The 27,009-nt window shown below is 32.7% G+C and overlaps 1 protein-coding gene across 1 annotated transcript in view; it reads right to left on the reverse strand.

Moving 5' to 3' along the window:
* LOC114324592 (uncharacterized) overlaps nt 1-27,009 on the reverse strand; it is a 109,171-nt gene that overhangs the window by 29,333 nt on the left and 52,829 nt on the right. Inside the window, exons 3-5 of the mRNA XM_050653124.1 lie at nt 6,189-6,508; nt 5,104-5,252; nt 1,707-1,906 (exon numbers count right to left, since the gene is read on the reverse strand). Coding sequence (XP_050509081.1) covers nt 1,707-1,906; nt 5,104-5,252; nt 6,189-6,508 — 669 coding nt within the window. The remainder of the gene's footprint in view (nt 1-1,706; nt 1,907-5,103; nt 5,253-6,188; nt 6,509-27,009) is intronic.

The raw sequence follows: 27,009 nt of genomic DNA on the forward strand, positions 1-27,009 counted from the left end.
CATTTCGCGAAATGGCTTGAAATATTGAATTTTTTTATTATTTCAAATAAAAGTGCATACTTTCAAGAATACTCTCTGAAAATTTCAAAATAATCGGAGTAAAATTACCAGAGATACAGTGTGTTGAATATCCCTACCTTCGACTCCCTTTGCCGCGACTTCGCGCCAGCACGCTTGAGTGTAGTGAGAAACGTTAAACAACTGTTCGCTTTCTCTTTTGTAGATTACTCCTCGATCCAAAAAACATATTCCAATGTGCATCACTTTACGATATGGCAGACAAATAAGAAGATGAAGACGCCGTTGTCAAAACTTTAAACGCATTTTTCTCAAAACTGCTTTTTCAAATGCGGTGGACATTGTAACTGAAAAACTACTCGGCCGATCTACCTGATATTTTGCACAGATTTTCTTTAGACATTTCGTGAGGTAACAACGTCGAGATATTTTTCGTTTTTTGCTTATTTTTTGTTCAACAATAATAAATCTGTTGATTTTCAAAAAAATTTTACCAAAAATTTTATTTTTTTGATTTCTAAGTGATACCAAAATTTCAAAAATCATTACAAATAAAAAAACTCGACGTTTTGACCTCGTGCAACTCATAGGCTAATTAAATCTCTCTGAATTTTTTGTTTCGTGTAATCGAGTGACGAGTTCTGATGTCCACCGCAAAATACATTTTTTTTGTGAGCTGCCTGTCAAAATTTGTCACCAATGGCTTATTTTTCGATATTTTGGATTGAATTTTTTTTTAAATATTCTTTGGGTTGTACTTAATATGCTTGTTTGATTTAAAAATGAAATCATTGTACTATAGCTTCGAAAAAAATTCACAAAAATATGCTTGCTATGTTGATTTCAAACCATACCCCCACCCCTTAAACTGACGATTTCGAGTTTTTCTAAGGATACATTTTTTTGCGGCCCCCTTTAACGAATTCCCCTGCATTAAGAGCAAATATATGGTAGAGGTACATTTTCAGCGTACAAGGTTTCTCACCATTCAATAATCTGAACCGCTCGAGTAACTGCAGAAATCCCCGCTTGGGTTCCCCTACCATAAGCTTGTTCAATTGAGAAACATATTTGATTAGGTTAGCCTTGGAAACAATTGTAATCACTCAAATAATGTTCTGAAATATTAGTTAACTTCCAATATGTGTTACCATTTCATTAAACTCTCATGCAAAAATGAGACTGGTGTTAATTACCAACTGGGCATTTTAATGAGTGGAACACGAAGAACATGTTAAATGACAGCAATCATGTTGGTTAGTAATAGCAATCAGATTGTTGCATGAAAGGGTAACAAATCAATTGGATGTTCTGTCCGACCAAATAAATGGGACGTTTTCGTGATCTGACGTTCCAAATTTTTAAACTGTTCCACAATTAAAACTTCCACTGATTCAGTGTTCCCGTACATCAAAGTTTGTCCGACTAGACACCGTTTAGCTATTAACAACTTTTCAGCTTGCTATTAATCAACTTTTGTTTGGTACGCTGGATCCCGGTCTATAAGTATAACTTTCAAAATACAAAATAAAATTTATCGATTAAGTAGGTGCAGGGAACACAAAAAATCAGGTGGTACATTTTGATGAAACTGTAAAAAATTATAAAACTGAAAAGTAAAGTTTCTTACAAAATAAACTCATTGCTCCTAATTTGTAGTAATTTAAAAGTGATCTATATTATCTTACCTTCCTCTAAAGATTGTGAAACATTTGTGGTCGTATAATTTGGTAGTCGCAGTTGAAGAATTTTGGTAGATAAAAGTCTTTGAATTGCTTTAATGAGCAAATCTGTAAGTTCTTTTTTCCTTTCAGAAGGATCAGTAGGCAGGTTGGTGTAGTTATATGGATATACCAAATCTTTCGCTGTCCTAGCATTACCAACATTGCTAAAAATAGTGATAAACAATATAATGTCTATTTAAAAAATATGGTGTCTAAAAAATAAACCGATTTCAAAGTTTTGTTTTTGCTTTTGTAGCTACATTGTTACGTTTTATTAAGGTTTATGGCTTTAAGTTTTTCACCAACTTACAGAAAATAGTTACTTTATCAGAGAAACGAGAAAATTAAATAAACAAGAGTCTCTTATACCTATTAGAACCCGAACCATATGAAGAAACCGACATATTAACACTGAAATGAAGTCAAGAATTTACAAAGCCAGTGTAAGACCAATAATGGTGTATGCATGTACAGTACAGGGTTATTCACTATATTTTAACCCCCTGTAAACCGCTTTATTTACAGAATTAGAAAAAATGTAAAATGCAAAAGTTATTAGATTTTTAAATTAGGATTTTTTGACGTATCGTGCTAGTGACGTCATCTATCTGGGCGTAATGACGTAATCGAATCATTTTTTTAAATGAGAATAGGGGTCGTGTGCTAGCTCATTTGGAAGGTTATTCAATTCCCTATTCAGTAATATAAACATTAACATACTTATTTTTACATGGTGTCCAAAAAATGTTTGTTTAATTAAATTAATTGACACAAAAAGAAGAATGTATGTAATTTTATTTAATTCAAAATACATTGTACTGCTGTCAGAAAACAGAAATAAATGTTTATTGAACAAATAAACATTATTTTTCACTTAAATTCAATGTTCAAGCTGCCACCCGTCTACCTCTTGGCAGGTTGAACATTCAATTTAAGCAAAAAGCAATGTTTATTTGTGCAATAAACTTTTATTTCTGTTTTCTAACAGCAGTAGAAGATATTTTGAATTAAATAAATTACATACATTCTTCTTTTTCTGTCAATTTATTTAATTCAAAAAAATTTTTTCGGACACCCTGTATAAATAATTATCTTAATTTTTATATCACTGAATAGAGAATTGAATAACTTTACACATGAGCTAGCACACGACCCGTATTCTTATTTAAAAAAATAGTTGATTACGTCATCAAGCCCAGATGGATGACGTCACTAGTATGATATATATGCCAAAAAATCATAATTTCCAAATCGAATATGTTTTGTATTTTTCATTTTTTTCTAATTCTGTAAATAAAGCAGTTTACAGGGGGGCTCAAAATATAGTGAATAACCCTGTAAAGAACAAGATCCGATAAAGCCACGACACAGAGACTACTGGAAACGACAGAGATGAAAGTACTGAGAAGAATTATAAGAAATATGCTGAGAGATCCAAAGAGGAGTGAAGACATTGGAAGGCAATTTAACGTACAATGTATAAACAAATGAACACTAAATAGAAAAAAATAATGGAATAACCACGTAACCAGAATGGGGGAGACACGTGTGATCAAAATAGCAAGAGATAAATCACCAATTGGTGGAAGAAGTATCGGCCGACCGCGCAAAATATAAAGTAACAACCTAAAGTTAAACCCATATAATACACAATATATTAGAATGTTACGATAGATTCATATAACTTTGAAAGAGTGGAAAGTTTTAAATATCTCGGAGCGACAATCAACGGAGATATCGATATCATGGAAGAGATAAAAGAGAGAATTCAGACAGCAAACAGATGTCTGTATAGCCTCCACAATACTATTAAATCTAAGAGCCTAATACAAGCATCAAAAAGAGAATGTATAACACAGTGATTAGACCAATGCTTATGTGTGGGTGTGAGACTTGGACTCTGACAAAAGCAATGGAAAGAAAACTTAGATATTTTGAGAGAAAAATCCTCAGAAGTATTTTTGGACCTTATCACGAACCTAATAGCAACCAATGCCGAATGAGAAAAAATTCTGAGGTTAAGCAGATGTATAGGGTGAGCAACGTAGTCCAAAAAATTAAATCTCAACGTCTAAGAATGGCTGGCTGTGTCTTTAGACTTCCTACTAACCACCTTGCCAAGTTAATCTGGGAGGAAGCCCCGACAGGAAGAAGGCCCTTAGGACACCCACGAATGCGATAGAGAGACAATATATGGTCAGATTTAAGAACAATGGAGCTATCCACTGACCTAGCAATTTAATTTTCACATGTCAAAAATATTACTATATTTTTTACTGTGTTAAATTTCTTATTACAACCCTTAACTTTAAATAAGTAACAGGCCAACCCTGTCCTGTCCAGCACCACCTAGTTTATCCCCACCTACTTCTTTCTAATAGACAATATTTGGACAATTTGCGATTGAGAAAAATTCTCTTCACCTACACCCGTCGAAGGGTGAGCTTCTCTCTCGTACCTCTCACCATACGTGAGGGTGCAACCTCTCTGCTTTTTCTCATCAGCCGGTCGAACGGTCAACACGTACCATCCGCCACGAGGATGCAACCTCTTTTCTCTACGATCTTTCGACGGGTCAACTCGGTACCGCTCATCTCTTGACGGTAGAGCCTTTCTTTTTAGCTGAAACGAACAATCAAAAGTCGTGCACGAACAGTAACTCGGGAGTGACGCCATACACGATTTCGCAGTAGTAAAAACGCGAGGCACGGGGAACAAGAACAGTCAACTCGTGTGTGACCGGCTCTGGTGTTCAACAAGGCTTCACAACTTGGTAAGACTCTTTATCTACATATCAATATTACCTATCTGTATAAAACCTTTCTACGCCCACTTGAACTAGTAAACTAGCAATCTTAAGGGCTTGTCCATATGTGGGCGCTTTGCCAACGTCGACTGCACGGTTTACCTGTTTTACTTGATCTCACCTGTTGCCGCCTTCGAAGTTTCACCCTAATACCAAGATACACATGGGGAAACAGGTAAACCGCTCAGTCGACGTTGGAAAACCGCCCGCGTATGGACAAGTTCTAACTACAGTCCACAATCATACCCTTTAAGAGTATATTCATACTCTCACATATTGTACAAGTTATCGTACACCAGCTATCATGGACGGCCGTTCGAGATGGAAGTGAGTTGTGCAGTCAGCCAAGGACCACCCCGGGTTTTAGTGCTACCAGAAGAAAAAGCAGAAGCAATCCCCTAATAAGCAAGCAGACTTGCTTATAAAGAGGAGTAAGAAGGGATCCAATGTTTAAAAAACTGAATAGTAAATGATCTGAAGTAAATGGTTCGTATAGTTCTGAAAATTATAGATAAGGAAAGATACAAAACTTAGATAAAAAAACCGACAACTTACCTCACCAAACTTATTCCAGGAATAATATCTACTTTTTTAATATCATTTGCAGTATCTATAATTTGTAATAATGTTTCAGTGCCGCAGTTGAAAACTTTAGTCCAGCTTTCGTTCTGATCATTCCCATTATTAGTTTCTTCTATCGAATCCTAAAACGGTTTTTAATTTATTTCTTTTCAAAAGTTAAAGTTGAGTTACTTGTGGTGTTGTTGACAATAGTTATGCTATGGCTAAATTTATTTGATTGTGGATTTTATGCCCTATGGGACATCAAATTCTGATTATTCTGTTAGTCAAGAGAAATAAGATTTTTCTCGTGACACATCCCCGTCCAGGCCGAAACCAAATTTCTTGAGTAGTATGGACATCTATAATAATAACCTATATGTTTCCTGCAGCCGATTTTGATGATATACATAGTTATGAACAAATGAAGGTCAAAAACGATCAATTCTCGATTTTTTCATCTATTACCAAAAAGTTAATCATTTTAAACAAATTCGAGAGTAAGAAACTCGTAAATCGTATAAAAAACTTCAATATGACTAGAGTTATAAAAAAGCGCTTAAAAAGCATAACGATTTTATGAAAAAAAAGCATTTTATTATACAGAAAAAGCATGAAAATAAGCATATAAATTTTGAAAAACCATTTTTTTTTAAATATCTATAATTATCTCTAGGCTTAGCTTAAGAACTAGTAAATAACTATTATAAATTTAAAAATAAAATAAAATAAAATAAAATAAACAAAAAAAAAATAGATAACTGAGACAAAAATCTTTTAACCAAATTTTTATCCACGCGCTTTAGATGAAGGAAAATATTTCATAACATTTTTCGTATATATCATTTCAAATATATCATCGTAAAGTTTCGGCGCCTGTCACTCAAAACTTTTTTTATATCGAAAAGCTTATTTCAAAGTCCACACTGGTTATCAATGCATACTTTATACTTTGCCACTACTGCCGGATCAATATGTTAACTTTTGACTTGTTAAATACTATCTGAGCAATTTTTCCAGGGATACCTTCCATCTTTTTTTCAAAACTGTTTATTTTTTGGATCGACTCAACTAATGACATTTTGAGCAAGATTGTTTTGTAATTCTGTTTCACCTAAAACATCCTGACAATCTTTTATCGATTTGCTAGCACTATCTGTAAGTTCCAATACGAAGCTTTTAAAATCTTCGAAATATTCGGTGTAGTATAAAGCTGCATCTAACCATGTACCCCACAGAGTTAACACTAGTTCCGGTAGTAATGGAGTGTTAGGGAATCTGTATCTAAAAAGTTGCACCCTTAAAGGATCTTTATGAAATCTTTTTCCATTTTTAATCAACTCATTAACAAGTGGAAATTGCAGCCGTTTAGTCTCAGCAACGCGATTCAGGCCATGTGCTAGACACGTACAGTGAATTCGATTTGGATAAAACACTTTAAGATTTGATGCTGTTTTGTTGGTGGGCACAGCATCGAGAAGATAAAAAAATTTGTTAAAGCTTCATTTACGAATCTTGGAACTGCATTGTTATTTTCTTCTTCTAGTTCTTTTGAGCACACTAAATAACACTTCGTCAAGATTTCTTCGTGAAGTACGCCTATGATTACATTAGCGACGTACCTTTCACAAATATCCGTAGTCTCGTCCACAGCAAACCAGGTATAATTGTTCCCAACTAGTGTTTTTACTTTTTTTCAGGTTGCCTTATAAACGCATTTAACAAATTTTTTCCAGAGCACTTTTATCCGGCACATGTCTTTGATAGTACTTTTCCAAAAATTATTTAAAACTTTCATTTTTGAATTTATTTAATGGGAGATCACAGTCCACAATTGCACTGCATAGATCAAAATTAAATTTCTGCTGTTCACAAATGCAAAAATAATAATATTATATAAAAAAGCACCAAATAAGCACAAAAATTCAAAAAAGGCATCAAAATTAAAAAAAGGCAGAAAAGGCCTAAAAAAGTGGTGTCAAAATGACTTATTTTTGCATATTTCGTTCACATTTAAAAAGAAAATAGTACTGCTTGTATTATTTACCATAAGAATTATGCTTAGAAATCCGGACTCTAAATATGACGTTCGCTGAATATGACTATCCTTATTGGATGCTTAAAACATTGCAAAATAAATCATAAATTTTTAGTTTTTATAAATATTAATAACTTATGTAAAAACTAACTTAGAATCTTCTTATTACACGGAATGCTGAGACATCTGGTGCTTAAATCATACCCTAAAATTCAAAGCAATTGGTAAAATAGTTTAAAAGTTATTTGATTTGTTTTTCCCAAATTCATTTTCTTTTCAAGACTATAAGGCAAAAAATTATGAGGTTACAGTAATACTTCGGACAGTTTATGAAAGAACAACATTTATACTAATAACTTAATTAAAAAAATGACAAAAATAATTTTGAATAGTGTAAAACTATTTTGCAAAAACATGTCGATTTTTTGCTTACCTATAAACAATTAGAATAAGTTTTTAACCGTTACCCGTAGAAACATTTTTTTCTCATATTTCGATAGACTGAATTTTTATACACATTTAGAAAGGAAAACAATTGTTCTATGACAATTAGGGACGAAGTTAGCCCCCCTTATTTTAATTCACACGTTCTTGCAAAACAATTTTGCAATATTTAGAATTATTTTTTGTAATTTTTTTTAATTTAATTAATAGCGTAAATCTTTTTCTTTCATAAACTATCCAAAGTATTACTGTAACTTCATCATTTTCTGATTTATAGTGTTGCAAAAAAAACTAATTTGGGAAAAACAAATTAAATAAATTTTAAACTATTTTACCAATTGCTTTAAAATTTATGGTATGGTTTAAGCACCAGAAGTTTCAGCAGTCCGTGTAATAAGAAGGTTCTAAGTTAATTTTTACCTATGTTATGAATATTTATAAAAACTCAAAATTTATGATTTCTTTTGCAATTTTCTAAGCAACCAATAAGGATAGACATATTAAGCGAACGCTATATTGAAGTTTTTTATACGATTTATGAGATTCTTACTCTCAAATTTGTTTAAAATGCTTAACTTTTTGATAATAGATGAAAAAAGCGAAAATGTGTCGTCTTTTGATTTTCATTTGTTTATAACTATGTATATAATCAATATCGGCTGCAGAAAACATATAGGTTGTTATTATAAATGTCCATACTACTCAAAAAATTTCGGTTTTTGGCCCTACCAGGCCAAAATGGTTTCGGCCTGGAGGGGTTTGTGTCACCAACAGGATATTTTTTTTCCTTATTTCTCTGAACTATGTGTATTTCTGCATCATTTGTGGTGCTCCTTGCAATTGTCTGTATGTGAGTATTCGTGTGTTCTGTGTTGCGTATGTATTATGAGTGATTGTAGACGAAGTGTTTCAGATTGTCTTATCTGCTATTGTTAGTATATTCTTGTTGTTGACTCTTTTTAGCATTTGAAACCGGAGTCTGCTACATTCTGCTGATGGGTTTGTTCTATATTTTTCTTCACAGCGTAGGATGAGTGCTTCTTCTTTATTTGCCTGTTTATTTTATGGTTAATGATTCATCTTTCTACTGTACCCTATGTTCATTATCCCAGGCATGTTTGCATGTTTGAAATTGGTCGAAGTTCCGGTTTTGGATGAATGTTTCAGGCTCGTTTAGTTGACTTAGTTGTTAGACGGTTTCTCCCACATAGAAAGTATTGTATTAACAGGGTATTTTATGGATGCAGCTGTTTGACCTCTCTTTTTTGTTGTATCTTTTGTGTGTCTACAGCAGAATGCAGCAGGATATGGTTGCCAATACTAAAAGGAGAAGTCAACAACAAGATTATACCAACAATAGCTGATAAGAAAATCTCAAACACATCATCTACAAATATATACAATACATATGCAACACACACGAACACTCGCCACACAGACACACACAATCGCATGTAGCACATACAGATATTCACAGATTAATCAGAACTTGATATTCCATAGGGTCTAAACTCTACCCTCAGATCTTTTCCGTTATAGCCTGACTGTTTTTCAGTCACAGCATGGCTGTAGCCTACAAGACCTAGACCAAGTAAGTCAACTTAAATTTTTTAAAAGATATGTATTTGTCATTACAGTCTATTGTGACGTAAACCCTTATAAACATAATAGTTTAACTTACCACATGCGACAATGCCAGAAAATACAGTTTCATAATCTTAAACGAATACATTTAGAATGAAATAAAAAGGCAAGAATAGCTTCACAGGAAACTGCGGTTTTTGGCTCTTATCTTACTTAATGAAGTAAATCAGGAATAAACTCATTAACAGACTGGATAAGGTAAGAACATAGATACAAACCATTTATTGGGACCGTGCAAGTTCGGAAAAGCGACACCTGGTTTCATAGCTCGGCAACTTTTTTCGCAGTTTTAATTATATTGGCCAATCATATTGTTCCTGGTTACTGGACAATTGTCAAGGCCATAGCCCAAAAAAATTATAAGAAGAAAAAGTAATATTAAGGCTATGTTATTAAAAGGTAAACAATTGTATACGTAGTAAATAAAATTAATTATTATTAAAATGCACTACTACAAGCAATATAAAATTAATTAAACTTACTTTTATATAATAATTGCACATCATATCAATATTGTGGAGCAACATATAATTTTTCTTCTTTAAGTTCTGATATTTATGACATTGCACTGCAAATTCTATTTGAAGAAATTTGCGATACATTTTTGGAAAATTTTATGATTTTAAGTTATTTTTCGCGTGTCACTACAACGATATTATGCAAAAAAAATTATGTTGCCTCGCAGATTTAAAATGCTTTTATCAAAAATGGTTGAGTTTATCGAGATGAATGTAGTATACCTTTTTTAAGTAAAAATATTAATAAAATAAAAGTTTTGATTCAAAAAGTATGTAGGGTGTGTAGTAAAAAAATTGAAACTATTAAATGAATGATGAAAGAAGTATGTGGCGTCCTCTGAGTAATACAGCATTTTTCGTGGCTAATTTCGATTTCCTGTCTCAAAAAACCCCCGCTCACCAAATTTCGTTTTATTATCCCATGCCTGTCAGGAAATATTCAAGAATAAATAAAACAAAAGTTTAATTTTGAAAGCCTGTATTTCGGTCATTATCAACTTTCATACTAAGGTAAGTTAGCTTAAATCGACCTGTTTTAAGCTCAGGAATCTAAGGTTAAGCTATGACCCATTCTTTACCAAACACCCTGTATACATTTTAAATCATGATTTTGGAGTGGTAATCGTAACATTCAACGGGTCTTGGTTTGTTTATTTCTAGTGCATCTTTATTGTGACTTTCGTAGAGTTCAGTATGTTGACGTTTTTAAGTTTGACTATCATTATAATACGTTGGTGCATCGTATCCACTTACGAGCCGTACGAAAACCGATGGGAGCTTGTTGTTTAATTTACTCAATTTATAGATCTCTACCGGAATATAAAACCATATTATAAGAATATATCATATCGTCGCGTCGCCTTAATACTATAACTTGGTAACTCAACATTAGTAGTTCTGAGATAAACGGGTTTAAAGATTTTAAAAATATTTGTGCTGCTACCACGATGTTGCTAAACACGGAATTCACCCTGCAGCTCTAAAATACTGTTCCTTAACTTTTTAGCTACTGATCTATTTAGAAATACTATGCAAATTTGTTTTCCAATAACGAAAATAACATAAAAAAATAAAGTTATCAACTTTTAGCACTACCATAATGTTAACATTTGGTAATGTCGCATGTAGTGCCAAGTTGCATCTAGGTGAACTTTTTAACAAAACTAATATTTTAAGCATTGTTAGGTGAAAATTGCCCCTCTTCCATAGAGGTTGCGAGATCTGATAACAATTGTAGAATTTTTGCATTAACATGAACCGAATTAACAGATAGCAATTACGTGGTAGGCTCAATGGTTTCAGAAAAACACATGCTACAACTAAATAACTAAAGTTAGCTAGTTGTAGCTTTCAGTATATTATGTCGCATTCACGATTATTTCAATTAAACAATAACTTGATAACTCATCTTGTCAAATTTTAGCACTGAATATTAGAGGCATTTGGGTTTTATCAACTTTGGTCAATCATAAATAAATACTTAACCGGTTTGAAGCGAGTTATCAAGTTTTTACACAATATGGAGGCAAATAAAATACATCTTGTGAACTAGTTATCTTAAAAACGTCAATTTTGGAGTTATCAAGTTAGAGTACTAAGGCGACGATATAGGAATATACATATAATTTGTCGTTTTGACCAATGCGTTAGGAACATAATAATATTAGATAAACATTTTTAATAATTTTGGTTTTTCCCACAAACTAGAAAATATTTAATATGGCAATTACATATAAATGATTACTTTAAGAAATTATATTTTATAACAGACAAAATGATTTCATCGAAATGTCTAAACATTTTCGGGGGTCGGCGCATACTCTTGTTCCAATGCTATTTAAATTCATTCATTTCTTTTCGAATCCTGAGAAAACTAATAAATATTTTTGAAAAATTTTAAACGCAGATTGAAAGATTACATTATTGCCGAGTGCAGAACGTTTGTTAGAATAAACAACATGTTTCTTTTTAATCAAATATTTGAAGTTAAATATCACACTAAATTTTCTCTTTTTTTCACCCCTGAAATTAAAATAAATTGTATAGAAATTTTCAGGGACTTTCAGTCCTAGGTAACAATATTATCTTTCATTCGGCGTTTAAATTTTTCAAAAATATTTAGATTTCACAGGATTCGAAACAATGAATGCATTTAAATAGAATTGTACCAACATTTTGCGCCTACCCCTTAAATTAATGCACTATTTTTTGCTAGTGCAAAATATTTAAAATACGAACCACAGACACTAATACCACAAAACTAAAAGTAACGATCACAGTAAAACTAATCTTCATTTTGGTTAAACTTGAAGCAAAAACTAAAGAGAACCGATAATTTCCTGCATTTAAATGTTTCCCTCCTTGCTTTGCTTATTTTTTGTAAGAACTTACTGAAAATACTGACCTTGTGAAAACAAGAGTAAGCACACAACTTTATTTACCCGAAAAGTATTCCGGAATTGATGGTTTACTTATTAGATATGTTCTGAAGTTGAAGTTCCTATTTTGGAAATTATTCCACCAAATATTTAGATATGCGCACATGGTACATTATTATGGACATTAATTTTACTTACCACGCTTGCAGGTTAACCCTTAACTACTCACGTGGATGTTTCAGAACGTAGACACTGGCACGCGGTATGTCATATCTTTGCCTATTCTCGTTTGTTTTCAATACGGATTTGTCTTATATCGCTCACTGTATTTGTTTTTTACATTAATTACGGAATTTTCTTCACACGGCTGTCGAATAAAATACTGCTCCAAATAAAATAAACTTTATTTTTTCAAGAAAATTATGAACGCATGGATAATACAGTATGCGGCAAAATCAACAGTACTGAAATCAATATTGAAATGTTTGAGATTATTTATATATTTAATATACACACACCCACCCAAAACACTCAAACTTATATGGAATCACCATGTATTTCAAAACAATATGTATTTCTTTTAAAAAAGCTTGTTATCATTGCGAAGAATTAAGGTTTTTATTAAAAATAAACAAATCGATAAGACAATCAGATAGTACAGCTCGGTACGGTATATGTTATTTGCTTGAGTTGCAAATTAAACGAAAATAAATAAACTAACTTTTGCGTCCAAAAATGAAAATATACCTCATGTGGGGTTACAGAACCTACAAAGGGGGAAAGACTATTGGTCTTGTGGAGCAAGTAATGTTCTCAGAAGGACATAGCTGCAGAGCTAGATGTAACACAGGGTGTTCTGTCTAAAACCTATGCTAGGTAACAGGAAATAGGAACGCTCAAAAATTAAGAAGAAAGTCGCTAAAAAGTAACAACGGCTCGCCACGATCGTTTAATTGTCCAATCAGCTGGAAGACACCCAATCATTTCTCACCAGCAGCTCCAAAAGCAGCATTTGGAAGCTACAGGTGTAACTGTTTCAGTTGAAACGATAAGAAGAAGAGTTCGTGCCAAGAAGTATGCAGCAGGAGACAGTTATGGGTTCCCGAGTTATCCAGACAGAACAAGATTGATCATCTAAATTGGTGTCTTCACTACCAAAACTCAAACATTGGCAATTGACAAAATGTGATATTTTCAGAAAAAGTCAGGATTTGTGTAAAATAAGATGACCCACGAAATCGTGTACTTAGAGGTCGAAGAAGACAATCAAGAACGAAAACTGTCAGATCTGATTACAAGTATAAAAGGGGAAGTGTAATGTTCTGGAGAGGAATTGTGATTCGTAAAAAACTCCTTTAATTTTTATTCAATCAACGTTAACTGCTCACAGATATGTTGATACCCTGTAGTTATGCTCTGGAGAGGTGCAACAGGAGAAAATTTAATTTTCATGCATGATAATGGACCTCCATATACCATTAGAGTGACTAGAGACATCATTGAAGCAGAAGGTGTCCCTTGTTTGGAGTGGCCTGCTTGCTCACTTGAGCTTAACCCTATTGAGTATTTGTGGGATATGCTTAAAAGAAAAATTAGAGCTCGCCGGAAAAATCAACAAAACACCGCAAGGCTAGTACAAGCTGCTCTTGGAGAATGGAGCAACCTACCACAACAAAATGTTGATAATTTGATTAGGAGCGTGCCCCCGCAAACTGAAGCTTACATAAGGACTAGAGGTGATAACACTGACTACCAAAAAAACAAAAAACAATAATAAAAATAATTTAAACACTATTAGTTTTACATTGAAATTTTTGATGCTATTGACTTTAAAACAACTAGTTTCAATTTGTTGTTTAAATCCTCTATTGTTTTATTTGATTGTCATGTATTTATGACTAAATTGCTTTAAAACATATATTCTTTGACTTCATGTGTTCGTTTTTCTAAATCCACACGAAATAATAAGAAATATCAGATGATTCCTTATAAGTTTGGGTGTGTGTGTATATGATGTAGCAAACATTAGTCACGATGACGTTTCTGATAAAACAGATTTTAAAGATACTCTCTGGCACGAAAAAACATTTTAATTCTAGTACACAATTCCGGAATGTCAGGCGATCTATCGGTCTGCCTCCTTTAGCATTCCACATATGTACGCATCAGGTGGCGTTAGGAGTGGCGACCTCCCAAAATGCAAGTACTGCTGAAACCAGAGTTGATTTTAAGCTTAGACCATTTTCGCGACCTTTTCCGCATGACAGAAAATAGTACTCCGCGATAAAAATTGTTTCTCAAAACTAAGAACCATTCTGAAGCACCTAACATTACCACGACATTCACATAATGTTATAACGACGTTCTGAAACGGTTCAGTACGTTTTGGCGCATGACACATACAAATTTCAGGCATACGCATTTCAGTACTGCCACATACCATACTTATTTTGCCACATACCGTACTAAAAAATAGTAGAAGTTCTTAAAAAATCTTTTAGAATTGAATTACAAAATACTAGCAATGGTAACTCAAAAATAGTAAAATAATGTTGAAAGCACTTGAAAGTCGAACAATTGGATGAACTTGCTGCTATACTGATAGCGAAATAATACTAAATGGATTGCTTTTAACTATAGAAATGTAAAACTGACATGCGGTACACGATACCACAAGAAAACTTTACGTCAACATAGCTCAAAGACAAAACCATACTAAAACTGCAGAAGTTGGGAGCAGGTACAATTATTACACACCACTTGAAAGTACACAGATAGTTTTCTAGAAACCTTTAATAAAACAAGTTTTACAACAAAATATTATATGGCATACCGCATGTCAGGGGTTAAGGGTTAAACTGCGTCGATTTCCACTGCGATGACCTTTTGATATTCTCTCTGATATCTTTCAGGAGATTCATAGGTCTCAGTATCGTGAGCCCTACAAATATTACGCTGTTCATGATGCACTGCGCTACTGAGTATACAGTGGTTTGAGTCATTTGAGATTTGTGGATGACGTAGTATTTTTAGTATAGATATCAGGGAACTAGAACAAATGTTAAAATAGTTATGTGAGCAGTCAAATAAAGTAGATATCAAAATAAACTTTTAAAACCACAAAATAATGAGTAATCTACAAACTACAGTGGAACCCAGACAAACATTTCAACAATAAAAATGTACTATCCGTTGCAAGATAATTCGTATGGAATTCCCCAGATTATTTTTTGCTTGATATCGGCCCAGTCTCTTAATCTAGGGAATTCCGTCCCAATTACCCTGCAAGGGATAGTATGTAATATAATATTTGAGAGACAATGTGTATTTGTGTAATTTGAACTATGTATACGATAGTAAAAATGACTTATGGCACACGGCGTCAGCGGCAGAGCGACGGCCATTGTCTCGGATTTGTCGGAAGCAACAGGCACCTGTTATTCCTTTATTTATTTCAAACTGTCTTAGCATTGTTTAAAAAAGACTAGACTATTTAAAAAATTCTTTTTTAAACAATGGTCTTAGTTTTCACTGTTTATAACATCGTTTAATTTTAACCATATTCTCCGGCTAACCCGGATCGGCCGCGGTCCCGATTAATCCGAGTTATCGAAGTTCCACTGTACTCAGCATTATTATAAATATTATAAACGTCAGTCTTGAAAATGTGGATTAAAATACATATCTTGGACACAGCATTAAAATTGGTAAAAATAGAAAAAGGTCAATTATATTTTGAAGACCAAGGTTGTATCAATGTGTATAAAGAGTAAAGTGTACGACAAGACAGTGTATCTTATCACTGACTAGTACAGACATGACACCATGACCACTAGTAAAAATTTTTAGGATAGCTGAATACAACTCAGAGATCGATGAAGAGGGTCATACTCGGGATCATTTTGATTGACAGGAATTGAAATACCGACATTCGTGAAAGAACAAATTTTAGTGACATCATGGAATGTATAGCAAAGCTCAAGTGGCAATGGGTCGGATATGTGGCTTGAGATATCCCTAAAAATAGATGAAAATAAGTAGAATCACGAACTGGAGACCAAGAAATAACAGGAGATGATTGGGCAGATCTCTAAATCAAGGTGAAAGGATGATATCAAACATATCGTGGACAAACAGTAGATAAGTAATAGAAAAGTAGACACCATTGGAAATAAATGGAAGTGGCCTATGCTCAGCAGTCGACCAAGACGGACTGAAAGAGATAGAGACGTTATATTCAAACAAATTTATTTTACTCTGATCTTTAATTTAAAGAAAATGTAGAAATATTTATTATCAAAGAATGTTCGTGTGAAATAGGTATAATTATTGTAGGTATAATAATGTTTTAATTTTTTAGCTTATAGTCTAAACGCCAGAGGGGTCACCGTGTCTTTTTTAATTCTGATGGACAAACTCAACGGTTTCTTATGGATTTTTTTGCTGTTGATTACGAATTTGGAGGATGGATTTCGATCCGAGTGGTCAAAAAATTGTTATTAACAATTTAATTGTTTATAAATTGTTTATAAGGGGCTGGCTCATAAACTAAAAGAGATAAAAAAATGTTTCAAATAAAATTTGTTCCTTAATAAAAAACAAAGAAAAAAACGTTTACTAAACTTAAATCCCATAATTAGAACTTAAGATATTGTAAAATTAGTGCACAATGCAAATTGCAAATTGCAAAATAAGTATTTTTCGAAGCTTTATCGACCGTAACTCGACTTCTACGCATGCAAATGAGCCTAATAAGGTCTCGCTTTAAAGCCTAAATAATAGGCTTTCAAACAAAGTTCATATAAATTACTTTATCTTCATTTGTTTTAAAGTTATACCCGTTTGAATTTATAATTTTCTTAAAAAAATTGTACATTCATTTGTTTATAAGGGTTTCAAGCAAATTTGAGCTATAAACATTTATACCTTAATTAACAATAATGATAGAAGAACTCAAAAGGAACAATTTGAGCTTACGAAAATGTTCGTAAGTGTATTTTTGGCCAAGATATCGATATTTTAATGGCGCGCTATGAGGCGCAAGATCGGCTGACAGTCAAATAAGTATGTATTCTTCGACGCTTTATCGACCGTAACTCGGCTTCTACGCACAAAAATGAGCCAATATGTGATATCCATGTAAAAATGGATCGAGTTCTTTTGCAGCATCATCATTGCATATAAAACGAGCATTTATGATGTGGCGGCATACACATATTGACAGGCCTTAATGATGCTGCAAAAGAACTAGATCCACTTTATATGGATATCATATAGATAATTAGACTCTGAAGACCAAAAAGTTTTAGTTTTACTGCCTACAAGAACAGACTTAGTACCAACATGTAACTTTTAAAATTTCTCTAAGACCTTATGCAGATGTAAAAAGCTGAGATTCCCTGTATATCTCTATGTAGATACATGAAAAAAAAATGTTTGTAAAAATAGTATTAATAAACAATATCAACTTACTTTTTAGTTATACTTCTGAAATATTAGTTTTTAATGGTTTTTTCTCATTTAGTACAAAAAATAGAAGACAAAGTAAATAGAATGAAAGGTGATACGAGGTACAGTATGATGATTTAATTATAAGAGTTATATGGTAAAATTTTATTAGGAGCTTCAAAAATGAAAAATAAAGATAACGCATGTATACATAGAAATTATAATTTCCATCGAGAAGCTAGCGCGTGAACCTTTACGCGGTGAGCCGATCTTGCGCCTCATAGCGCGCCATTTAAATATCGATATCTTGGCCAAAAATAAACTTACGAATAATTTCTTAAGCTCAAATTGTTCCTTTTGAGTTCTTCTATCATTATTGTTAATTAAAGTATAAATGTTTCTAGCTCAAATTTGCTTGAAACCCTTATAAACAAATGAATGTACAATTTTTTTACAAAACAAATGAAGATAAAGTAACTTAACAAACTTTGTTTGGAAGCCCATTTATTAAGCTTTAACACAAGACCTTCTAAGGCTCATTTTCATGCGTAGAAGCCAAGTTATGATCGATAAAGCTTCGAAAAATACTTATTTTGCAATTTGCACTAATTTTACAATATCTTGAGTTCTAATTGTTGGATTTAAGTTTGATAAACGATTTTTTGTTCGTTTTTTATTAAAGAACAAATTTTATTTGGAAAATTTTTTTTATCTCTTTTAGTCTCTGAGCCAGAGCCTTATAAACAATTTATAAACAATTAAATTGTTTATAACAATTTTTTGACCACTCGGATCGAAATCCACCCTCTAAATTCGTAATTAGCAGCCAAAAATCCATAAGAAACCGTTGAGTTTGTCCATCAGAATTGAAAAGGACACGGTAACCTATATTTGCCGCCTAGACTATTATACCAAAATGAGTTTTGTTGATTCATTTAAATTCACATAACTTTTAGTGGAATAAGTAAAACCCCAATAGAAAATAATTTAAACCGGAAAACACACAGTTTACATTTTTTTATGAGATACATGTTCCATTATACTATTTTTCGTCTAAATCAATATTTATTTTCTATGTCCCTTTGGCATTTCCTAGCTTAAATATGATAAGATTTATTTTTACTTTGCCTTTTGTGCTCAGTGCTCTATAATTTGTACGCCGCGAAAACAAAAATTTTCTAATCAAAGACATACACTTCTTTTAGTGTCATACGCTATACAGAGAGTGGAATAAATTTATTTTTTTGAGAATGAAAGAATTTGGTGAGAAATCCCGAAACAGATCGATTTTTGTTTTTAAGATATGAATTTTTGGCATATAAATTATACTAGTGACGTCATGACGTCACCATCATCCACTCCTTTCCTTTATGTTTCGTTTCTTTAAGATGTTTTGGGGACCTAAATCAAAAGATCTGCTTCAGACCTATTGAGACTTTACACATTGGTATTTTTCTTTTATTCTGTTTTGACTAGTATTTTCGAACTTAGATTAAATGTACTAGATTTAATTGAATTTTACAAAAGTTATACATATAATTAATCATATCTTAAAGAAAAGATTAAAAGTTCAAAATGCAAAAGTCATTATTAAAATAATAATACATAATAATTTAATTCTGAAAATTATTCGTGAAACCACTATCTGTTTCTGTCTCCAGACAGCTTCAGTGGGGCTACATGAACAACTCTAAATCGAAACGAATCCAAACATTTAAGGTGAAGTACAAAAATAATATTATAATCCACTTTTAGGACCCTGTAGCGACATGTCTTAAAAAAAGATGAAAATTCCCAGATGCAAAATTCATTATTAATATTAATTACTATTAATTTAAATCTGAAAACTTTTCGTGGAACCACTCGCTGGTAACATCCTTAATCTATGACTTGTATAATTTGTAAGACAAGAGACGACGAATAAAGGGGAAAAGGACTCTACAATATGCAGTCACATTCCAGCTAATTTGTCTAGGAAAAGGTCCGACAGATAGTTCCGAGTACTCAAAATGTGAGTAAAGATAAAAGTTAAAGACAGTTTATGCTTCCTTTCGATTCGGAGGTGGTTCACCATCCCCAGACAGCGGTTTCTGTCTCTAGACGTCTTCAGTGGGGTTACACGAACACCTCTGAACCGAATCGAAACCAAATTGCGTGTTTAAGTTGAATTACAAAAATAATATGATAATCCACTTTTAGGACACGGTAGCGATATTTCTCAAAGAAAATATCTTCAATAATCATACCGGGTGGTGAATCGTCAAACGGGCCATAGGAAAATCAATGGGAAATTTTAAATTGTTGAACTCCTGATTCCCTGATTATTTTATATCAAAAGTCATGAGAAACTATGTCTAGAAAACTGGAATCTCTATTAAAAACAAATGTTACATTTATTGCTCTACGAATTAAACACATTCCAAAATTTTAGTCAAATCGTGAGTGACTTGACCTTTAATATCATACGAACAAGCAGAATTTTTCGGAGAACACCAATTTTTGGGACCCCCAAAAGACGAAAACAGTTTGCCACTCCTACCCCCGGGCTTCCCCCTAAAACCGCCCCACAAGCATCGTGAAAAATGACAAAAATCGCGCAATTTTTATTTATTTAAATGCTGTATAAAAACTGATTTCATTTATTGACAATACAACGACAACATACAAAAATTGAATAGAAAAGCTGCCCTTTTCATCTTTAGCACGTTGACGGACAGTGCGTCAAATGTATAAGCAAGTGTTGTGACACTATATGTATTTTGCAAAGTAGAATAGGGAAAAATGCAACGTCTATAGACGTTGTGTCACATTACGTCAATGGAAATTAGACGTCCATAGACGTTCAGCCGTCAACGTGTTAAAACTCATTTTTATTTTTGTCGATAAGACACTATGGTAGGGGAGCCCAAGCGGGGATTTTTGCAGTAACTCGAGCGCGTCAGATTATCCTATGGGGAGAAACCTGGTATTGTACCCTCGGAGATTGCTGGGAAAATTTAGACTCAAAATAACAAAATTCAATTTGGCAACACTGTGTGAATGTTGATAGTAGCATATTATCCCTTTTAAGATAAACAGAACTGTAATTTAGTCCAGACAAATTAATATATTTTTTGCCAACAAAAATGAGATTTTTCAACCAAATAATGTTTCAAATATGATGTGCAAAATAATTTTTAATTGGGTTCTGTTAATAAGCTTGCTTTTTTGTCATTAAGGTAAAAACTTTAAATTTCACTCATTAAATCATTATCGTCCAGTTATCGTCTTAATTATTTTAACTATACTAATATCCGTCGACTAATTCTGAATGATTAATGGGTTGTTAAAACATTTTATCTGTAGCGGCTTCTGGAATGTCTTAAAAATATCGAATTTCATTGATAAAATGCGCATATCCCACCGATCTTCGCTTCGATCATACCCTGTAGATGCATCTCGACCATATATTGGTTCTAAACACAGGGGAGTTTAGGTGTATACTTAGAAAAACTCGAAATCGTCAGTTTAAGATATGGTAAGTTATTAAGTACATGCAAAACAGTGTACTTTTCAAAAATCTGACGATTTGGGCGGGGTACGGAAATGGGCGAGTCACAAAATTTTACAAGAAAAAAGCGAATATTTCGCGAAATGAACGATAGAGCTAAAAGCTAAAAAATACGTGCTCAATATTTGTCAAAAATCTATCGAATGATACCAAACACGACTCCCACGGAGAGGGGTGGGGAGTAAATTTAAAATTTTAAATACGAATCCCGCGATATTTCGCGAAATGAACATCAGTTGGAAAAACTGAAAAATACACTTATTCAATATGGTTAAAAAATCTATCGAATGGCACCAAATATGACCCCCCACGGAAGTGGGGTGGGAGGTTACTTTAAAATTTTAAATAGGAGCCCCCATTTTTTATTGCAGATTCGGATCCCTTACGTAAAAATAAGTAAATTTAATGGCGCTATAATCGGAAAAAACGATTGTTGGAAATGGAAAATTAAATTAAAAATGGAAAGTCCCCACTAAAATGAAAAACTTTACATAACTTTTTTGGTTTTAGAACCTACTCTTCACAACCCAATAGGTCCCCAAAGCGCTCGAGTGACTGCACATTTAGCATACTTTCCTCCCCTACTACTACAATCAAAAGTTATCGAATTTTTACCTTCGGGTTGATTTACGCACTCGAAATTAATTTTTTATATAAAATGTATACCAACTCCACGGTAAAAATTCAATATCTTTTGATCGGAGTATCCTATCGACAAAAATCAAAATGCGTTTTTAAGGCGAAAAAAGCTGTTTTCGTATTCAATTTTTGTATTTTGTCTCAAATAAAGTCAGTTTCTTTACAGCTGTTAAATACATAAAAATTGCGCGATTTTTGCCATTTTTACGTTTTGTGCCACTATTCGTTTTTAATAGAGATTTCAACTCTCTACAAATAGTTTCTTATGACTTTTGATGTAAAATAATTAGGGAAGCAGGAATTCAATAATTTAGAATTGTCCATTGAGTTTTCTACAACCCGTTTCACCACCCGGTATATTTTTGGGCACCTTTGAGTTCACTCCCGTCTTGAGCAGGTAGTTATTTTATTAGTCGAGTTCACTCGCGACACTATTTGAAATCACTCCCGAGCGATTTTACAATGAGGACGATTAAAGGATATTATTTTTGTGAAATTTAAACATTGTTGCCGAATAGTACTTTTATCCATAAAATAAAGATGTTCTTAACAGACAAACTTTAAGTAATTTAATGAAAATTAAAGCAGTTGAAATTATCTCGGCAAAACCAAGTTGTTTACGAATACCAAGTTGTTTGCGAAAACCCAGTTGATATCGAATATCAGTTAAAAACGGTGTAGAAACAGATATAACTAAATATCTTACTCATATATTTGGTTTAGTCTTTTTTAAAGCAGAGGACGCTGGGGATTGCTTTGCCATATATCTTGTTGCAATTTAACCAGAAGATGAAAGAGTGGTTAAGTTTAGTGACTATTTAGTTGAAACCTATATTGAAGAAACATGAACATTTCCTCCTCACATTTGGGCTGAAAATTCTTCGTCTTTACAAAGGACAAGAAATGCATGTGTCTTTTCACTTTTGCTATAATGCTTCATTTTACAATACACATCCAAATTTTATGGCATTAGACTAATAAATCTAGCAACTTCCCTTAACATGGTCATTGCCTGCATATGCTTGCAGCGAAAAAATATTCATAAGTGAACGTGGAGATCTCCAGATGGGGTTACAGTAAACATGATCGATCATGTTATTATTGACTCTAGACATCACTCAGACGTAATAAACGTATGCAGCAGACGAGGGGCAAATGCCGACTCAGATCACTACCTAGAGGAAACTAGAATAAGAGCCAGAATCTCAAACATAAAAAAAGAATAGGGATCAAAAATTGAAAAATATGAAATAAAAAACTTAGAAGACAACAGCAAAAAGGCCAAATACAAAGAATATATAAAAGGAAAGCTAGAAAACAGACAAAAGCACGAGAATATAAACAGAGAATGGGAAGCGTGTAAAAACATCAAACAAGACGCTGCCAAAGAGACCTTGCGTCTACAAAAAAAGGTCAAATCAACTGAAGGGAAGTGGTTCGATGAAGAGTGTCGTAACATAACAGAGAGAAAAAATAATGCATATCAACGATTACAACAACGACATAGAACAAGACAGGCAGAGGAGGAATATAGATGCTAAGGAGGAAAGAGAACAAAATACATCACAGAAAAAAAGAGAACATATAGAAAAAGAACTCCAAGAAATTGAAGAATTAAATAAACCAACAGAAACCAGAATATTCTACCAAAAACTTAACAAAATCAGAAAAGAATTTAAACTAAGAACAATGATGTGCAGAGACAAAGAAGGAGATATAGTAACTCAACAGAGTGAAATACTACAAAGATAGACTGAATTCCTCAAAGAAAAGTTTGACCAAAACGAAGATCCACTCTACGATGGAATTATACTGGATCAAACGGATACCAGAGAAACAACCCCTCCTTCAGTAGCTGAGTAGCATATAAAATACTGTCAAATATTGTGTATGAGGGATTGAGACCATATGCGGAACAAATAGTTGGGAGATATCAATGTGGTTTCTGCAGGCAGAAGTTCACAATATATAAGATCTTCGTCTCGAGGCAAATCTTGGAAAAGACTAATGAATTTAATATAGACACACATCATCTCTTCATTGATTTTGAGAGTGCATTTGATAGTATCCGTCGAGAATTTCTGATCCACGCCCACAAAGAGTTTAATATTCCAACTCAACTCATTGATATAGTACAAGAAACACTTAAATTACAAAGCAAAACTCGAATACAAAACGCACTAACAGATACAATCCATGTTAGAATGGGCCTACGACAGGGAGATGCCCCATCCTGTATTCTATTCAACATCACATTAGAAAAAATAATTAGAGAGTCAAAAGTCAACACCAGAGGAACAGTAATAACAAAAAGTGTACAAATATTGGCATTTGCAGATGATGTTGATATCATAGCTAGAAGCAAAAGAGAAATGATAGAAGCATTTAATGAGATAGAAAGAGCGGCACAAAACAGTGGCCTAAATATTAATGAAATAAAAACCAAATACATGAAGGCCAGCAAATCGACAGGCCAAAGAAACCTACAGAATCTGACAATAGGAGACTATAACATCGAAAGCGTAAAATTTTTTACATATCTAGGTTCACTAGTTACCGCAGATAACAATGTCAGCGAAGAAGTTAAGAGAAGAATACATATTGCTAATAAAACATATAATGGACTAACTAAACATCTAAGATCTAACAACATCACGAGAAAACCAAATGCAAAATATACAAAACCCTGATAAAACCGGTTCTTATATATGGATCAGAGGCATGGACACTGTCGAAAAGCGATGAGAACTTATTAGGTACGTTTGAACGAAAAATCCTCAGACACATATATAAGGGGGTAAAAGAAAATGACGTATGGCGCAAAAGATATAATTTTGAACTATACGCAGCATACCACGAACCCGACGTCATAACATTCATAAAGATCGGACGTCTGCGCTGGATGGGCCATGTTGAACGGATGTTGGCGACCGAAACACCAAAACATATAATAAGGCAAACACCAGTAGGGAGAAGGTCAAAGGGAAGACCCAAGCTTAGATACATGGAACAAGTGAAATAAGATATGAAAACACTTAAGATTACCCACTGGAAAAACAAAGCAAAGAAAAGAACAAAATGGCGGAAAATCCTAGAACAAGCCAGGACCCAAAAAGGGTTGTCGAGCTAGTGATGATGATGATGATGATGATGATCCAAATTTTAACCAGTTGATTCATATTCTTCGAGATTTTCAATTAGATACTAGATACTTATATCAAACTTCAACGTATAGATACCGTTGTAAAAATGTACGGTAGAAAAGTGATTTTGAGAAAAAACTTTATAGATTTGAAAGAACTACAAAATGACCACCTTAACAATTTTTAATTTATAAAAAAATATCTGTTAAATGTATAAATTTTTATATCATGTTTTTATTATTTATTTAAATTTTTATATAAATTTTTTCAGAATTTCTTGAAAAAAAAAAATAAAATAATTTCTATCTTTCCTCTAATGTATTCAAGGAAACTTAGTGACCAAATATTAAAAAGAACATAACAATGAAACTTGTTTTCTTGAAATATCACAAAGTTGCATTTTTAAAAATCATCCCAATTAGATGCAGATCTGCAAGAACGTCCAATAAGACTTTTACTTTTAAACGAATAATGTGTCAACAGTGTCCAGATTTTAAGGCATAATAATTATTTTTACTAATGGCTGCTTAAAATCACCTGGGAGTAAATTCAAACATTACCTTTTACGGAATCAGGTAATATTCATATTTTGGGAGTGAACTCAACTCGTCCCATATTTTTAATGTAATTTTTATCCTCTAATGGTTACCATGTGTATCGAGTTGTTTATTTGTTACTTTATTGGTTTTATTTATACATTCATTATTAACATCCATGTTCTTCCCATAACCCGAAATGCGTGTGTCGTATTTAATTATTCCAAAATAAGAAATCTTTTAGATTGACGTTTTCTTTTAATGAAACGAAAATAATATCTACATTTTAAGCACACGAATTACATGTCTACATGCTGAAAAGACACGCTTTGCATTACCGTTATGCCATTTAAAATTATAATAATTCTTAAATGACAACAATCTTCGAATCAAACCTACCATTATTTTAGACATTGGATTGTATTATTTAAATTACAGTGTCGCGGTTTTTTTATTTATTATAACTGAAAAGTTGAAAATATTTTTTATGAACAGTTTTGCGACAAAAATATTGTTTAAAACCTTCGGATGACCAAGGCGGGTAAATTTTGACCCCAATGTTTGTTTTTATTTAATAAATTCAGAAATATTTTCAATTTTATCCTAATTATTTTTTTATTTGACTTTAATATCATTCTAGATACCCCCATATTTTGAAATAAAAAAAATTCCCTATATTTTAAGAAAAAAAATATTTTCTGAATTTGGGGTCAAAGACGAACTCCCTTTGCCTTCCATGTTCCAATTTTATATTAAGTAAATACCGCCTATTATGTAGAATTGTTTGTAAGAAACATTCCAATATTGAAGAAAAAATTGTTTGTTAAACCTGTTGAGACGTAAATTAGTGTATATTTTAAAATTTCTTTAGTTCTATGTTGAGAATGATGATTCCTGTTTTTGTTCAGTTGTAATTAGAATATATTTTACTAATGTTTATATATCATTTATTGATACAATAATAACATTAAAATTACGAATACATTATTTTATTTCTTAGAACAACTTTTTATAAATTGTCATTTTTGACCCCCGTTGTTCATCCGTGTAACAAAAAAAGGTTGGTAATCGGACGTTTAACAAGACGGGAAAATAAAATTGAATGATTTCCTGTTGACCGCATATTATATTCTTCTGCTAAAAATCCTTTCTACATTAGTACAAGAAATAAAAGACAAAATTGGTTAACCCAAATGTGTATGTAATACAACCCCAAAATCTCCTTGGAAATGACAAAGAGTGTGACATTTAAAGGTCAATATCTCTTGCGGTGACCTATAATTAATCACACTATAGACTTCAGTACTTGGGATGTGGCACAATCTATAAAATAGTACTATAAAGATGCAAACAATAAAATATATAAATTATAATCAAAATATAATAGTAGTGTCCGGTTTTATACCGCTAACGCAACTTTAAGATTATAAATAGCAGGGTAGTCTGCTATCTCTAGGACCTACGGTATACAAGGAAGGTAACAAACCAGCTTAATCTATGCTCTCATTTTGGCATCAATAATTGATGTCACCGCTAGACTATCTTAATATACTCATTCTTAA

Source organism: Diabrotica virgifera, chromosome 6 (assembly GCF_917563875.1).
Source record: "Diabrotica virgifera virgifera chromosome 6, PGI_DIABVI_V3a".
In the NCBI taxonomy this organism is placed as follows: domain Eukaryota; kingdom Metazoa; phylum Arthropoda; class Insecta; order Coleoptera; family Chrysomelidae; genus Diabrotica; species Diabrotica virgifera.